We start from the raw sequence: 18,878 nt of genomic DNA, 5'->3' as shown, positions 1-18,878 counted from the left end.
AATGTCTGGAGACCTAGAGGGGCTTCAGATGTCTCATTTGCTTTAAAGTCGCCTTCTTCTGATAGGCGCTTTTGTGTTGGCATTTTCTTTTTCCTTCTTTGTTCCTTTCCTGATTTATTTTTCCCTTTTCCGGCGCTGGCTTCTCTTTTCTCTTCTTTGCCCCATCCCCCCTAGATCGGACCAGCTGGTTCGTATGGATTATGCCCATTTTTAATTAGTTGGGTTGAAGTGCTATTTTGTGGCGGTGGTGGATATATATGTGGAAGAGAGGGTGGGGAATATTCTTCACTTGCTTTTGTTTTTAAAGTCTGAGGAACCAGTTAATTAACCGCTTTTGTTTCGTTTCAAATATGGACGTCTGGCCAGGCCGATATTGCAAAATCTATATAGAAGGAGATTTGAAATGTTGAAATCGTCATCTCTCAGGCACACGAGTTTTATCAAATCTACGCCTTTTATCGTCGCTAGCATTTACGCTTTAGACCCATTCTTGAGTTCGTGGATATCTCAAGGGCTGAGGGAGCCGCGCCTTGGTGAGATCTATACGGTAGTAAGAAAGAAATCCGAGTTTTTGAATGGTCGGAGGGTCCCGCTCTCAAACTCCCTTCTTAAAAGATCGGACTCACCTTGCTGCGAACAACCTGGCTTCCTTAAAAGGCAGGAGCTTCAAATGTCCTGACTGATCTTTTGGAACCAAAGCATTTGGAGACTAAAGGGATTTGGCATAAATGGGACGATAGGTTGAGCCAAACGGCCAGGCCCGTTAAACACTGAAGGATGAGACAGGAGTATTTAAAAACAAAAAACCAGCACTGTTGGATCATGACAACGTATCAGAAGTCCTAATCTTATATTTCCTTTGTAATCCAATTTGTCACGACTATGATCCCATTGTAAAACATTTGTGAAATGTTTTAAAGAATAAAAATGGTTATGGAATAAGCTTCCCTGCATTAGAGTATAGTCATAGTTTTAATTATAAATTCTGATTCTCTTCAAACCATGAAAATAGGCTAGCTATATATTAGGCTGGAACAAGGATCAAAGATCATAGAAATGGGATAGTTAACAACCCCTTCCCCTTGGAAATCAGCCTGATTAAATTCACTTAGGAATTTCTGGGAGGATCTAGAGAAGGAGAATGATATTGAAACAGATCCCACAGCATCACATGTGTTGCTAATGCTTACAGACCAGGCAGGCAAGATCTACTCTATTGTTTTTCCTAAACTTTATAGATACGATGAAACAACCATATGGTCAATCAAAATTTGTCCACCCAGTAATAATAAATTGCTGGATTTTGCTACAATTGAAGTTTCACATCAGTTCTGGACTACGGTGGCACCCATATGGAAGGAAGGCTATCTGTCCATGTTCAAAAGCATTTGCCCTAATTTTAAAATTGGCATTGAATCTGTGTTTGTGGTTAAGAATTTTTAGGAAGTTTTGACTCAATTTTAGCTAGCTCCCTTTGCTTTTTTTATTTTCTCCCAGAGATGGGATACAAATATTTTCTCTTTATTCAAAATTGGGATGGGAGAAGAGGGAATAAATCCAGCTGCTACCACCATATAATTCAGGGGGCTCTCTTTGAAAAAAATACTCTAATGAATCTAGATTTATTAATTAATAATACTTGGGTACACTTCCCCAACCTGCTGCTCTCCAGAGGTATTAAAGATCAACTCCTATAATCTGCAGTAGGTACTAGTTTGGTAAAGACTACTGTAACCAAAGTGCTTATTTTATTTAGTGCCCATAGTCCAAGGGTTAGGGACCATAAAGTTTCTCTCTCTCTCTCTCTCTCTCTCTCTCACACACACACACACACACACACACATACACACACACACACACACACACACACACACAAGTTCCTGTTAGTAGCTTCAGGAACAGAAATATTCTGTGGCCAGTCTGATGTTTCTGCACCAAGTGTAGGTGTAAAAGAAAAACTGCAACTAGCTATTGTCTGCATGACTGTGAGCAGCGGGCATACCTAAACACAATGAATGTAGTGAGTACTTTTTAGATTTCTAGGACAGAGTTTTCTTTCAGTTGGTGTACTTCTTTCCTTCATTCTGGGGAGGGGGAAAGGATCCAAATTACAACTGTTTTATTTAAAATTCATGGACCACATAATCTATCCAGTCTCCATATTGCACAGGGGGACTTCATCTTCCCTAGCCTTGCACTCTCCACAGCTTTAATCACTTCTCAGCCAATAAAGGTCTGCTGGCAGGGAAGGTTGAGTATTGTAGTCCTTCATATCTGGAGGAAGGCACACAGAGGTAGATTTAAGACCAACAGAACTTTAATTTGATAAATCCTTCACCTGTACTCCATTGAGGCACATTCTTTTTTTTTTTTGTATTCAGAGCCCAGGCATATGAATGCCAAAGTCTCTGAATTTCTGTGAATTCAAATCCTAAATGTGATCTTGTGGCTTGTAATGTTTGTTTCCTAGTTTGAACCCTTAAGGAAAAATTTCTCCAAAGTGCAAAAGTCTTTGGATGGCAGTTAGAATAATGTTCTTTCTTTCTCCCTTCCCCCCTCCCTCCCTCCCCCCCTCTCTCTCTCACACACACACCACAAATATGCAATCATTATAAACATCTGTTTGCATATTTCTGTGTATGAAACTACTTTGTGTGTGTGTGCTAATTGGAAATAGATAGTTAGATCTTCCCTTTGCATACAGAACATTCCTCTGAAAGCTCTTCAAACTCTGCTTTTGGGGAAAGCAGTTATGTTTTCCTTACACATCAAGGCTGAGGCCCCCAAACTTTCTCCCAGGGTTATAAGAAAGGAAACTTCGACAATACACTTTCCAGAGGCAAATTAGTGAAGTTAAAAATAAGATTCAGAAAATGGGATTCAGATCCAAATGGGATTCAGAGAGTCTTAGCTTATAATACTTCAGATACTTCAGCCTCTTGTGTGTAACTGCAATAATGACCATGAATATGAGTAAATAAAATAGTTTATAGTACATCATTATAGCTAGCTCCTTAAAGACAAGTTCTCTTGATTTCATTTTCTCTGGAGGAAATCAACACAGGATTGTAACTTTACAATTCATCATATAGTTGCTTACTAAAAATAAAATATTATTATTATTATTATTATTATTATTATTATTATTATTATTATTATTATTATTATTATTATTATTATTATTATTATATCCCATTGAATTCAGTGGCACTTTCCCCCCAAAATGGGAATACAGGATTGTCACCAAAATATTCTTACAGTTTTCAGGAAGGAGTCATAGAAAATTTAAATTAACACTTCTGCAAAAAATGAAGTGCACACTTTAAAATTGTGCACTTGTGTGTTTAATTTTCTTCCGTTTTGAAAATCAAGATGTTAAAAGAAGTCAGTGGCTCTTCCTAGCCCACCCCACACTCAAGGGTAGAAAGTATAGAAATTTTCTGAATTAATAGATTGGATCATTTTAATAAAATTCAAACATTGGCTTTGACTATGTATTATTTTCATAAGGTGTTACTTAATTTACAGGTGTCAGTTTAATAACTTCTGCAGTGTTTTTCTTGAGAAATTGACATGATCCTCTTTTAGTGGTTGTGTGGTATAAGCCTAAACCCATTTATTCTGCAGTGCTATATGTCTTGAGGAATTCAATGACCTTTCTCCCTAATAAACATCCTTTGGTCAAAAGTTCCTCAAAACATTTTCAACAAACAAGTAAGCAAAAAATAACCTTGCTGAACAATCTGTATCACATCATTTTTTGTTCCTTCCTTCCAGTGACTGAGTTCATATATTGTGCTAAGCCAAGACTTTTGAATACAGTGTTAAATAAGCCACAATATCTGACTTCGTACATAAAGATAACTGTTATCAGTTTAGCATTTAATGTGTAACTATATTACAGTTTGTTAGTCATGGTTTATATAGATGCATGAATCCAATCAAAGAGATTTGCTCAAGAGAACATACCACCAACAAAATCATGATTGCAGTCCAACCTTGAATTCAAAGAAAAAAAAAATCAAATGCAGAGAAGAATCATTTAAAAATTGTGAGAAAGGGACAGTTACTGTTGGTTTTCTGAAATGAAAAAAGGTCTCTCCCCAACCATAAAATTTTAATTGTTTGCATGACAGAAAACTTGCTGTCTGAAATTTACCATTTGCCTACTGTGAATGTGTGTCCTTAAATGTGTGCCTTTCCTCTGCCTCCTATGTAGCACATTTCACTATTATTAATCTGGATTGATATAGTGAATTAATTGATTGGCTGGTTTTACTTCACAGATTCTATCGTTGCTTGGTGTAGCAATATTCACAGTTTCTAGGCACTTTGGGGTGCAATTCACTATTACTCATTAAATGAATTCACTGAACTGTACTTAGCAGGGACTATTTTCCCATGAGATTGTGCCTTGTTTATGTAAAAGCACTTTTATATAAGTAGAACTTCCTTTCAGAGAAAGTTTGTTTATGATCCAAGACTGTTTCTTCCTGGAACAGTTGGAAAGTTCTGCAGGAAAGTTCAGGCACCTCCCCTAAAGAATCAGTAACAGTTTCAAGCTGATGGAGTTGTTTTCCCATGCCCAAGACAATGGAAGGAAAAACAGCCTCAATTCCTTCATTGTTGTCAAACTGATGTTCCAAAAGGTTTAATTATTCCTAGAATTGGATTAGATTGCACATGTTTGGCAATGTTCAATTAAACAAACCCTTAAAAAAGACAGCCCAAATTTCCTATAAATGTACATGGGGTGTTATTCCAAATGATCAAAATAAACTATACTGTTAGGAATGAGAATATTTCTAAGCACACAACAAGACCACATCTCATTTTTCTTGGAAATAACTCCTACTTTGCTCAGTTGGGTTTATTTTCCTGCTAAGTGTAGGAAGAAGGTTAATATTAAATGGAGAAAAAGATAAGGAGAAAATGACCCTCCCTTTTCATCTGGTTCCAATTATTTTAATGGGAAATTATTCTCCATAGAACCATGTTCTTCATGTAGTTTTTGGAAGTTGCACACTTATATTTAATTGATGGATTAGTTTATAGGCTTGTAAATTGTTGAAAGCAATGAATAAGTAAGTAGATATCTATCAGACTTGCCTGTGCTTATGTTTATAAAGTTGTTTAACACATGCTTCAGACATTTCAGATTGATCCACCTACCTTTACTTCTATTCTTTTTTGTCTACATCACATTCAGATTACAGAGACCTCTTTGGAGAGCAAATAAAAGAGAGAAGGCAGTGATGGTGATCCAACTGGAGCCTTTAAGACAGACCACAGACCTGAGTACAGCCTGAATTAAACTGCACAAATGTGACCCTTCTCAGGCTAATGTCAATTGTATAACTCTGAAGACCCATACCTGTGAATCAACTGACTTATTTCTACATAGCAAGTGCAATATGTAGCAATATGTGATTTGGTATAAGAAGCCTATTGGGCAGAAATCAGTGGAAGCTGTACCCTCCAGTTGAGAAATGATCTTCTTGGCATCTCTTAAAGCACAAACTGATCTCCAAAGATTGTTGGTGTTTGGACAAAGATGAGTGACCTTTTTTAAATACAAGAGCACATGCAATTATAGATGTGCATATTTGCACATTTTGTTAAATGCAATTATTTACATTTAACCATTGCACATCCTGCTTTCAGTTGCTGAGGAGGGATGGATAATCTGGACAAAGGAGGAATGGAAGAAATTGGCTTGCTTCCCCCTTTAAAATATTCCATCCCAGGATATGACTTCTCAGAGCATAACCACCAAAAGCAACATGCATGTTTTTTTAAAGCAGCTAAACTTAAACTTGATGGTGGTGGTCATGAGAGAAACCGACTACATGCTTGTTACCACTGGTAGAATACACGCATTCGGCGATGTTTACAACCATTGTTATGCAGCCTTGTCTCCATTCTAGGCCTCGCGTTTGTCCTGTCTCCAGCTCTACGTGTCGCCGGCCTTCTAAGAGCAGCGACAGGCAGAAGTGAGGTTCACAAAGCGCAGATACGCAGAACAGGAATGCAGCACAGTAGATAAGGCCGGGTCAAGTGCCTATCAAAATGTTTGGGGCTCAGACAAGACTGCGCAATTGGCACCTCCTTTAGATTACATGTCGGGTAAGTGGATGAGCGGAGGGAGGAGTGGCGCGACGGGGATGAATTGCAGCAGACGTCTGCCGCGAATATCCCCCCCCCTCCGCTTTCTTCCTTTCTTTTGAAATAAAAGATGAATCCTTTCGCAAAGCAGTAAAGTTTGCCATTAAAATTGACACCGGGGGATGTCCGTAAAAGCCAAGTCCATCTAGGATTGGTTAGCCCGCCGGAAGTGGCTGGGAGCCCGGTGCATTTTCCAATAGATAAGTGTCCTGCTGGAGGCCTTTCGCCTGAAAAGAGGTTCTTCCTCTCGTAGTCACGCACACGTGGGTACCTATCTTGGTGAGTGCAACCCCACTGCTCTCCAGAGGATTTAGCCTTGTGAGGCCTGTCGAAGCCAATAGCTGAGCTTTAGAACTACGCACCCACGCCAACCTCTCCTTGGGGAGGATTCGCCGGGCCGAGGGCTAAGCGGGCGAGGCGGAGGTTCAATGGGCAAAGAGGCATGAGTCACCCCTCGTCCGGCCTTGGGTACTTTCCTCTCCCTTTCCATCACTCGGGTTGGCGAAGTTCTCCTCATCATGACTTTTTCTCACATAAAAGCAGCTCTTCTTGTCTGTACTATCCCGGACGCAAAGGCCAAGATTCCTTCTGTTTGGAACCAGAGGCGAGGAAATTTTCTCCAGGTTGCCGGGGAGAAGGTCCTCTCCTGGAGCTGGAGAGGAAAGAGCCGGTTCTCTTTATCCGCCAAAGTCGAACTCAGAAGTCACCCTTCCGTCCCAGTTCCCTTCCGGAACTCTTTTTAGCTACCTTTCCGAAACAGGTTTCTGACCAACCATCCTCTGCTGCCGACGGAAACCTATCCTCCCGAGGTAGCCTCCCATCCTCTCCTTCATACTTTGCAGATGGAAGAAATTGCGAGGTGTCTGTCCGGCTGGAACCTGGTTATCGACCTAAGCCTGCGAGAAGCAAAGAAGAAGAAGACAGGGATAAGGAAGAAGAAGCAGCAAAGAAAAATGGCTTGCAAAAATCCTCATCCTTAGAATTCCCTGCACTTGATGAAGCTTCACCAGGTGGGTCAGTTTACAGCGGGGATAGGAAGGGGAAGAGGAGGTGGCATTCTGTAAAAGCAACAAGGGAGGGGAGGGAAAAGATAACCTTCAAAATAATTTTTTTCAGAGGTTTTTTTTTTAAGTGTTTGTATGCCTTGATTCTCTTGGTGCAGAATTTAACTACAGATTTATACATATAATCCCCAAAACTGGAGCTATGAGGCTAAAATTGTAAAAGAAAGTGGTTAGAAACAATTTTCCTCTTAGAAAATTAAAGGGGAGATTGGCTTTTTGATTTTGACAAGTGGAGTGAGAGGAAGGTGGCTGGTCAACTGCTAACACACACACACACACACACACACACACACACAGAGAGAGAGAGACAGACAGACAGACAGACAGACAGTTGGGGAAAAAGTCACTTGTAAGGCAGTTGAGGACCATACTCATAAAAATACTATTTTAAAAAAAGCATGCAATAAAAATGAGATGTGGAAAGTAGAAAATGCTGGGAGAAGGGAAAATGTCAGTTACACATGCAGAATAGAAGAAACCCATGATGATGATGATAATAATTCCCAGTATTTGATTTCAAGGCCTAAACCATCTCTCTGCACTTCAGAATATGAGGCAAAAATTAGACCTGCATTGGGTACAAAGAAAATTATAAAGAGCATCTATCTAAAGAGAAGCTTTCCTGTGTAGAACTTGATAAAAATGCAGAAGAGCAAAATATCTGTTGCCCTGAAAATCTGTGCCCTCCCAAAAAAATCCTTTGATGCCCATCCTCTTTTAGTCCAGATTCTGTTTAAAAAAAAAAAATCTGGTATGCTATTCCTAAATATATTTTCCTTGCCATTCGCTATGGTTGCATTCAAGCAATATGCAGGTAATTGAATTAACTCATTTTCTGGCTTTTCATGATACATTGAGCCATAAACTAGTTTGCAGAACATGCCAAGACAAAACACCCAATCTACCCTTACGACATTAGCCAGTTGGGCCAATGAACTTGCTGAGTATCTGACCTGGTTTAGTTATTGTGTGAATAACATCCACCTGGAAGAAGCAACTCAAGTATCTTTAAATTTCCTAATAATATGTGCATATTTACTGCCACCTTTCTATGTTATATAGTCAACTGAAGAAAGAAAAAAATTGGATATTACAAATAATTGCAAAGAACTTTTTAACTGAAATGTTAATGCCAACTTTTACAAATCATATCCTAACAGTAGTTTATATAAGCAGGACTCTTTCATCCCTGTGGTGACTTGAAATGAGATCAAATGGACAGCTGAGCAATCCCAAGAAAATCATTCTTCCTTACCCAAGCCCCAATCAGATCTTCAGGCAGTGGAGGTGAACAACTACCATCGCCCAAGGCCCAAGAGTAGGAGGCAGGTTGCAATGGTGCGGTTCAAAATCAAAGAAAATTCCTAATTGCTGTTGACTTGAGAAGGATCCATTTGTCCCGCTCCCTGAGCAGCATTTATGTTTCTTATAAAACTAGAATCCAGAGCTGGAAATTTTGAAGGGCATTCAGAATTTACTTTTTTGTACAAAAAGGGGGTACAATATGTTTAGAAATTTTACTAGTAATTGTGATAGTATTTTTTAAAATACAAACACACACATATGCATACAGATAGAGACTGTGTACATAAAAGCAGTAAGTACGCTCCATTCAAATTAACAATAATATTAATTAGCAAAGGTAGCTTTGTTTTGAATAGCTTACATCCTGTGACAAATACCTTTAACACAATCAAACAACAAACTCTCCCTATTCTAGGTCCTTGGGAAGGACTCATTAGGCAGACAAAATGCAAAATTCAGCCTGAACATCCAGGCTGACTATGCGATGGACAATACAACTATAATAATTATTTTTATGCTGCCTGACTCCCATTAATTCTGGATAATTGACAATTTTAAAAAATATTTAAAAACAAAGAACAAATCAAAATTGACAAAATTGACACAAGACAAAAGAACAACAATGAGAAGGAATATAAACTCAGAGAGAAAAAGAAAGGGGCACCAGTCATCTTCTCCAAAGAACTGGGTGAAGAAGCAGACCTTTAAGGTCCTTCAAAATATCAATAGGATATTATCCAGATATATGTACAGAATAACTAATTTTTAATTTCCCTTTCTAAGGAAATTTGGGTCAATTCAGGCTGCGCTCACTTTAGATTTTGGTATAGCTACTTGATTGTGTGGCTCTCTGGATTCTAACTATAATTGGAATTTTGACTAATTGGGAATAATTGCTTTCCCAATTATTGCTAAGAGTTTTTGATTTCTGGAATCCAGAAATTAATTGTCCTGTGAAGGAAAATATGAATAGAAAAAAACATAATATCTTGCCTGGCCATTGTGATGGATTGATTTCTAAGATACATCTCTTGTAGTAGGCCAGTTCAAGCTAAAAGGAGTTGCTGGCTTTTGCATAGTTTGCATTTGAATTATAGTTTGGATTTGAATAATAGAGGAGATGGTCTAACTCTAATCCCATTTACTTAAGAAGTAAATCCTGCAAATGAAATAGTATTCACTTCCAGATAAACATTGGGACTGTAAGGTGAATTTTCTCCTATCACCTTCCCAAAATGAGAAACTGGAAGTAAAGTATAAGATACCTGTGAATGGAGGGACTTTCTTGTATGTTCACATCTGTGATCTGTTCGTTTTACTTTGGATTTTAGTTCTTGGCCTTTGGTCTCCAAAATCTCTCTCCTAAAAAATCCTAAGAGGAAAAAAAAAGAGAGAATTATGGAATGAGCATATTATGAACGTGTTAAGACTGATCCTTCCATTGATAAAAAGATACTTAATATGGAAATATAAAACAAACACAAGTACTTCAGTTGGACTGATTACATCCAGTTGGATTTCACCCTGAACTTCAGGCTGTTCTAGAGCTGAGTTGGATTTAAAGAAAAAGTTTGAGTGACATCATGCTCAGGTGTAGGTTACAATAGAAAACATGCTTTAAGTTTAATATATCATTCCTTAGTTATTTAGAGATGAAATCAATGAAATGTTTTCTTAGAAATCCTCCATCACTCTCAAGGTTGAGAGAATGTTTTTAATTATCCTGGTCTGTGCTCTTGATTGAATGTCCAAAAATTCTGGAATTGCTGGCAAAATAAAAACTGCAAGTTAGTTTTTTTGTTACTTTTCTCACTGATGTTATATTAGCTCTGAATATTCAGAATATGCATAGAAACCTTGGGGCTAAAGGAATGTAGCTTGTCCTATAAGTACCCTTCCTAGTGGACATAATTTATACCTTTGGCTAAAAAAAATTCTCCACTTGCTGATTCTTCTTCAAATATTAACAAACCTGAAATAACCTTGGAGTGAAATATGGTTACACTCGGTTAGCTAAAAACTAGTCCTCTCCAAAACCAGCCTCTCTCAATCCAAACAGACTGGAAATAGGTTTCTCCATTATGGCTCCTCCAAGCGATGTATGACTCAGCCATCCTTTAACAGAGAAGAGAAGAAATCCAATTTAAGGAAGTTTAAAATGCTGTACAGATGGAGACCGCATTGGTTTCTTTGAATGAGTTGTTCAAAAACATTCTAGCAGTTTATAGCCATGGAAGAACCATTCAAAGAAACAATCTTGCTTATTTTCTACCTGCTGTTAAATAATGTTGTTGTTTTTTTTAAAAAAAGAGGTTTTGCCCTTAACCATTTTGCTGAAGAATTACCAACAGCCTTGCGGTTGCTAATTAAAGAAAGACTTAATTGCTTGAATCAGTAGCTTCAAAAGCATATGCAGAAAGCAGTTTAACAGGATAGATTTTTTTTTAAAAAAACAGACTACCATGAACTTTAGTTGGAGCATAATTTCTTTCACTTTAAAATGTACATCTTTTCAAAACCTTAACACCTGTTGAATGCAATGCTATTGAATGAATCAATAAAGTGCTGTTTAAACAGTTTTAGCAGCTGGCAGAAAAGTGTTAGACTCCTGGTAATGAAGAGATGCTTTTGATAGGTATATATAAACTGTTTCTATTTGTTTTAAAAATAAATATGCATGAATTTTAAATGCTTTCTTGAGTTATCTTCATAGTTTTCAGAAATGCAGAGCTAGTTTGTCTAACCATCTCTTAATTCCTCACCATACATCTAGATGCACAGTAGCATTATAGTTACTGTCTTTAGGTCAGAAAACATTTTAGTAACTAGATTCTGGTCCTGCAAAGGAAGATTGAGACTTGGTATGCATATTTATTTGGAAACAAGACTTCCTTATTGTAATTCATACCAGCTCACATTGTAATTCATACCATACAAATTAATCTTCTCACTATTAAAGTTTCCTGGTAACTTCATGGACACATTAGTGTATTGTTTTCCACAACAATACTAGCAATACCAAGTTGCCATTGCTGCTTTTCGGGATTTTCCCCCTTTCCAAATCTTCATTCCCAGTATTTTCTGATGGTCTCCCATCCAAATATTAATCAGATCTGATCCTGCTCACCTGCTTAATCAAGATTGGCTATAATATAGGAATGCAAATATAAGATAGAGTGGTGCCAAAAAGAAGCATATTTAATAGTCACAGAACTGAAAGGAAACATTAAGCATCATTTGAACATCATAACATCTTTAAAAAAATATCTTTGGTTAATGTATGGCCTTTTTGCTAAAAGCAGTGCTGGGCATTTGATTATCCTGATCTTTATAGACTTTTTTGTTTTGCACTTCTCCAACTTCTTAATTTTAGATAAATATATCATTTCCCTTTGTTAATTGAAATTTAATTTGAATATGTTTTGGTGCTCATCCTTCCTTTAAAGTTATGCCCATTTAGGATTGGTATACTAACAGCTTCACCTGTGCATGATCTTTAAATATAAATCCTAGTGAGTTAAATAGAGTTTCCTTTTGCACAGAAGAGTGAATTCTTACAGAATCCCATCCTGTTTCTCTTCATTTAGAAGCAAGTTTCCTGTTTGCTATCTAGCTGACTTTATTTCTGAGTAATACTGCATAGATTTTTAGTTTTGGGGATATAGCTTCAAAGGGGGTCATAAACATAAAGAAATTTAAAAAATAATAAATACTCTTAAACTTAGTTTAATAGCTGTCTTATAAAGTTTTTTACTTGCTACTATTAAATACATAGAGCTTTGATCTCAATCAGAAAAGAGTTCTTGTCCTGTGAATAGATCCCACTCTAGGCAGCTACTATTTTTGAAAATAACCATTCAGCATTCTTCCTTTTATTTATCTAGGACTGGAAAAAGATCAAACAGTTATTGACATTCTAAATTTCCCTTGAAGTTGAATCTATCCCTTTCTCTATCATACTTAATTGTAACTGTGTTCTTCTCTTGTAACAGTTTTTAACTGTAATTATTTGTATTAAAGGGCAGACCCATGTCCTGTTATGGCTCTTCATAAAAAGGCTCCAAGGAATCACAAGAAAAAAATAAAACTAAAAAGAAAAAGTCTTAGCCATGTAAATTTATGAGTCCCTCCATTCTCCTAAGCCTGAATGCACACATGAATACATATACATAGTCAGAAGTGGCTCTTTTAAAATCAGCACTTTTTTTTTTCACTGAAAACATTCTCTCCCTTGAGGTTGCATCTGTAGCCAGAGATCCTGTACTGAGTTAAGAGATTATTTCTAAAATCAAGTACAGGTTTATTATTTTAAACTGTAATAGACACAGGATTTATTTAGAAAATAGTCCTGTTACACTTAATTATACTTACTTGATTATACTTACTTGTCAACAGATTTAGAGTTGTACTTTTAACTTTTTTTTAAAGAAAAGCTTAATTCATGAAAATAATCAGAAATGAAAAACAAAATATTAAATCCTAAAATGTTTTGTTTAAAATACTTAATCTTAAATATTAAATGTTTTAACATATTCGTTAAAAAAATCATTAATTTATTTTGAGAGAGTGCCACCTAGAGGTCATTTTAAGTATTAACTAGGACAGAAGTTTTGCAATCAATAGATAAAACAATTGCCTAAGAATTTGAAGTTGCCCCTTTGGAATTAACATCTCAAGTATGATGACATTAGAATGAGTTCTAATAAGAAATATGTAGCCAACCCTCAGGACCTCATTGGTTTGCAAATTGTTTTCAATTTCCAGATCTATAATTTGAACAGGAGGTGGTGATATTAGTAAACAAACATTTCATTTCTATGAATATAGTCGCCTTGAATGTTACAATATTAATTTTCCTTTTCCCCCCAAGTATTGACTTTATTTTCCTCTTAAGGGAGGCAATACATCCACATTTTTTAAAGAGAGATGTTTAAATCAGTTCTTTTGCACTGCCCTCTTAAATTTTTTTGCCAAACCAAATTTGCAGCCACTTCACTCTTAAAACCATGAATGGAACTTATTTGTTGCTCATTTTTTGCCGCTAAAGTTGAATTTTTAAAACAAAAATCACATTAAAAGTATACAGTGGTGTTTCTCTGATACATGATGCTTACTTCAAACCATGTACTTTTTTAACAGGGAGCAAACCAAAATCTAAAACAGTTTTCCCCACTGCCATATCCACTTGGATTACAAATCTTGTAACTTCTCTCCCATGGCTAAAATCTGGGAATGACTATTGGAACACATTTTACTTCCTAAATAAACAACAAAATATTTTCAAGTTATAGGAAAGACTTTGTCTTTAAAAACATAAAGTTCTTTTCAATTCTGTAAATTTCTACACATTTTGTATGTGAGTTCCTAAAACAATAATTTGCTTGGACTTATAGAAATTTTAATACTGTTTTATGCATCTAAATTTTTATTTAATACTTTATTAAATAATCTTTACATGTGTCATGGTATTATTCATATTTATTTAAAAGCAGTGCTGATATTTAAGAGGACCAGGAAGGATTCAATATCTTTGAAACCTAGTCAAATCACATCTATTGAACAAAAAGTATGTGTTTATAGCTAATTTTGTTTTATGCCATATTTGTTGAATTGTATTTATTGCTTAGCAGAATAATCTCAAATAGAGAATTCTTTGCTTTCTTTGGCTATGTGAATGACCCAGAATGAAATTTTAAACAGTTTTCATTCAGATTAAAACATAAGGAATATGTAACCTTCCATCTAGCTCTTGCTGAACTGTTGCCACTACTAGCCTAATAGCCGCTGAAGGCTCTATTCAAAGTCCAAATGTGTGGACTTCAACTCAAGAGTGTTCTCAGCATTGGCCACGCTGCCAGGAGAATTAGAAGAGTTTAAATTCATGCATCTGGAAATTGCTAAGATTGGAATGTGCTATCATCACAAACTTATTTTAGTCTGGTTGTATAAACCTAACCTGTGTGTCTGATGTAAAATATTAGAAATAAGTTACAAGGAAGTCCTCATCCATCCAATAAAATATATTGTCAGTATTCATGAAAATGTGATTCTTTTTATTATATGGATGCCAACATTGTTTTGATGTTTATAGTTGTGGTGTTTTGTTTATATAATAATGTGTAGACTATTTTTTTTTCTTCCCAAATGGAATCAATTAAAATAGATTGCAAAATATAGGAGCAAATATAAAAAATGAATAATTTATTGAAGAAACCAAACCAAAATTACAATAGGAAAAAAAACCTAGAGACCCAAAACCAAGAATCCAGCAATGGCAGCAGTATCTGTTTGAAAAATAAATATTTGCAGTTAGAAAGGATGAGATATTTTAGGAGCAGTGAGTTTCAAATAAAATAGGTAATTTTTCTTTTAGCCACTTTTTTTATGTTGCCATTAAGTATTTCTCAGATGCAACCCATTAAAGAAAAGGAGACATAGATAATCTTAAAGCTTAGGTAGCTTTTCACAGAAAATATGTTATAATCAGAATATTTCAGATACTTAAGCTACATTACTTAAAACTCCAAAAGTAACAGTAATACTTCTCACTGTTTGCTCTGATTATTACTTTGATGGGGAGAACCATTGGTGAAGATCAGGAACCATACCAAGAAAATGACTTGGATGTGACTATATGAACCACCAGAAGACAAACTCAAGGTGAACATTATTTTCATGTATCTTCTACACCAGTCATAAAAGTGCCAAGGTTGCCTACCCCTGTTCTAGACTAAACATTTTAGCATCAGTATTCTATACTAGTTCAGATTTCTGAATAGTTTTCGAAGTCTGCTGAAAGTGGAACAAAGTCTAATAGTCTGTAAAATATGTACACATGTAAGATCATACTTAGGTCTGATTCAATTGAACCCGGAACAATAGGCAAACCAACCAAAGATAGGCTAAAAAATTTTAGGTCATTGCTGACATCTAAACATCTAAAACAAGTTCAAGTCTCAAAGGCTTGCACAACCTGCTTTGTGTGAAAAATAGTTAATTGTATGCAAATATGTTTGCGAGGAAACTCTTAAGCACTCTCAAATATCAATAATGAAGCATTACAAATTGAAATATTTCATATTTAAACATAAAAGTCTAATTTAGAATGAGATTAAATTCATAGTAGGCATGATTTAAATCATTCTTTCAGTGCTTGCAGTAAAAGAATTATCATGGAAGAACTTTTATATGAATTTAGGAGAGAGGTACAATTAACTTTTTTCATAGTGCAAATCTTGTGAACCAGAGTAGTTTGAAAGCAAGTACTATCACTATTAAACTTGATATTGCTAATTTATTTTGGGAAGTACATGCACTATTAAAGTAAAACTATCTTTCCCAATCTGTGTGCTTTCTGGACGGGCAGTGTGGACTTTAATTCCCAGAATTCTCAGCAGTGAGAATTGAATGCAAAGAGTTAGAATAAGTTTGTTCATATAGTAAGTAGGCTTTGGGTTATATAATGACGTTATCAGGGTGGTGGGATGAAAATGAATGAATAATAATTGACCTTCCATTTCTGAGAACATAAAATCAATGAATGAATAATAATTGACTTTCTGTGTCTGGAAACATAAACTCAAATTGTTACCCTTTGAACTTCTTCAGATTTAAATAAAGTTTTATGTTACCAAAAGCTGGAGATAATCTTAGATGTTCTATTAAAGAAAAGTCAAGATAAAGCACACTGAATAATTTTATTGAGTAGATTTAAGATAAGGTACTCTCAGAGACTACAGCCTCATTATAAATTAAATAATCTTTCCCCTTATAAGATCTTATTCTAGATTGACTGAAAACTGGAAAATGAAACTCTTGTTAACTTGTAGATTACAAATGCCTAGATGAATTTTTGATATTTCTCTTCACTGCAGAAAATCTAGGATAGAAAGAATAGAAAGTAGTGCTTGAGCAGAGTTTTCCAGAAAATAAAACTAAAGAACTGAAACAAACCATCCTAATTAGATGAGCTTATAAACATGACTGAAGAATTGGCTAGCTTGAAAATCATATTAAATCAGAGATTATTTAATAAATTGCCATATCTGTATTTGCAGAGAACATCAAGTCATATATTGCAGTGGGTGAGTTGAGATAATGTACTGTGTCAGAAACAAACAAGTCACACTTTAGCTCAGATGCTATCCATTAAGAGTTAAGAATCTAAATGTGAATTTGCTTAAATTCTTACCAAAAAGAGAGCATACAGTCTTCTCTTATTTTATGCTTAATAGAAAAAGAAGGCTAATGGGTCATGGATTTGAATGTTGTAATCTATGTGCACTAACTGATACTGTATGGTTCTAAATTTTAAAGCCCTTTAAGCACTAAATTTTTCAAACATGTTTTGTTCGTTGTTGCATGTTCTATACAGTGAAAGCATTTTTGTCATCTTTTCTGCAGCTGTACTTCAAATGTGCATGATTATTATGACAAAGAAATAGAATGCATCATGAATTATATCTGAATTCTTTATTGTTATTGTTGTCCACATAATGCAGCATTCTAGCTGAGGTTAAAAGCTTGTCCTAAAGCTCAGGATCCTTCAGTAGCTTTAGTGCTGTGTCCAACTGGGTTTCTAGTGTTACATAAGTCCTTTTCCTTTTCATTTTGAGTAAAAGGATTAGATACAACTTTTGATGATAAAGTCCCATTGTAAGAGTAGCAGCTATTGCAGATGAAGAACTAAATGAAAGATATGAGAAAAAATTAGAACAACTTTATAATACATCTGAAATGTGTGAGTGAGGACAGGAAAGGGGTTTGGCAGGAAAATATTCAAGTAATTTTGGCAGAAAAAAGTCTTGGCATACTTTTAGATCTTTGGTGCAAATTGACCCTGCTGGTGCAAATCACACAATAGAAATGGTTTTTTTTTCATGTTAAGTAAATTTTTGGACAAAAAGTGATTACTGTAGTTGCATAATGGCAAACTTCCACAAGACAAATTCATATAAAAGAAGGGAAATCAGTTTATAGAAAATGAAAAGAGAGGTAGTTCACTAAGAAACTATAGTCCTGCTGTTATCAGGAAAGTTATTTTAAATTAACTGAATGAAAAAATATTAATAATAATAAAATGGGGTTAGGTTTGTTCAAAAGAAAAGCAAAATAAATCAATAGAGAGATACTGAGCAAAAAGAGAAAAATGCTAGTAGTGTTAATAAAGAAAAGCCATAGATATTCTACTGCTATTTTGTTGGTCTTCTCCAACAAAAAGTATATCTTCCACCAAGAAATTGCAAAAATAAGGATGTTGGGGAAAGATTGAATTTTGCGACTGATAAAAACATAATCAGGGATTTTTTAAAAATTATTTTAAATGTATGTAAATTATAGTGTTGTAAAAATTGCACCCTAGCATACTACACAGATTAGCTGATGATCTGGTAGATCATTAGGCATATTTTTGAAAATCCTAGAGGACCTATGACCACTCACAAGTGCCAAATGACTGTAGGAATTATCTCTATTTTCAAGTATCAGAGAAAGAAAACTTTAATAACCTATAGATAAATTAGTCAGAATTGATATCCTGGAAGATTCTAGAGCAGATAATTAAAGATTTATTCTTTAAGCTCCTTGAAAACAATGTTGTAATTAGATCAGCATGGAATTGTCAAGAACAAATCTTGCCAGGCAGTTAATTCATTTTTTGATTGGATAATTTCGTTAGTAGATTGTGGGAATACTGATGACATAAAATACCTTGACTTCAATAAACAAGTAACAGTAAACAAATACCCAAGACATGGTGCTGCTTAGCAAGCTAATTAAGTGTGTGCTGGATGACATGACAATTAAGTAGATGTATGGCTAGCTCAAAGATCGTATTTAAAATGGTTCATTAATGGTTCCTCATCAAATCGGAGAGAGATATCAAATTAAGTGACACAAGATTCAGTAATCAGTCCTTTGTTCTTCAATATTTTTAATGACTTGGTTGAAGAGGTGGAGGGTATGCTAATCATATTTGCAGGTAATACAAAATTGGGTGGAATATATATTCCTCAATTATAGAAATAAAATACTAAATGGCAGGAATACTAAAAGACAGAAATAAAGTATTAAATGTCCTGATTGGTTGGAACAAAAAACTGAAAATAAAAGAAGAGAAAGATAAAATTCGTTAAAGAGGAAACAAAATCTAATATAGAAGTTATGTGTGGAATATATGTGACTTCGTAAGAATATCTATGAAACTTGGAACAATGGTTGATTTTAACCCAATTTGAGCCACCAATATGATGTGGCTGCAGAAAAAGACAAATATTACCTCTTCTCTGATATTTTAATTTCCCTCAGATCAAGTCTGATGCTCAGTGTTTCTCAACTTTGGCAACT

General features: G+C 35.3%; 1 protein-coding gene across 7 annotated transcripts in view; it reads left to right on the top strand.

The window, feature by feature from the left end:
• The first annotated feature begins 1,919 nt into the window (after positions 1-1,919).
• Positions 1,920-18,878, top strand: part of HOXB9 (homeobox B9) — a 45,899-nt gene continuing 28,940 nt past the window's right edge. The window contains exons 1-4 of one of the 7 annotated variants that reach the window (XR_005555487.1): positions 6,183-6,444; positions 7,008-7,175; positions 8,406-15,194; positions 16,592-16,613. Coding sequence is in view for 3 of the 7 variants with exons in the window: in XM_039333145.1 (XP_039189079.1) it covers positions 6,608-7,175 (568 nt within the window). In the remaining 4 variants the exon portion in view is untranslated. Of the gene's footprint in view, positions 2,021-4,631; positions 6,127-6,182; positions 7,176-8,405; positions 15,195-16,591; positions 16,614-18,878 lie in introns of those variants that run through there. The other 6 variants (XM_039333148.1, XR_005555488.1, XR_005555486.1 and 3 more) reach the window with 6 other exon arrangements.

This window comes from Crotalus tigris, unplaced genomic scaffold (assembly GCF_016545835.1).
Source record: "Crotalus tigris isolate CLP2741 ecotype Arizona unplaced genomic scaffold, ASM1654583v1 scf7180000024472.5447098, whole genome shotgun sequence".
In the NCBI taxonomy this organism is placed as follows: domain Eukaryota; kingdom Metazoa; phylum Chordata; class Lepidosauria; order Squamata; family Viperidae; genus Crotalus; species Crotalus tigris.
This window is presented reverse-complemented; position numbering and strand designations above follow the sequence as displayed.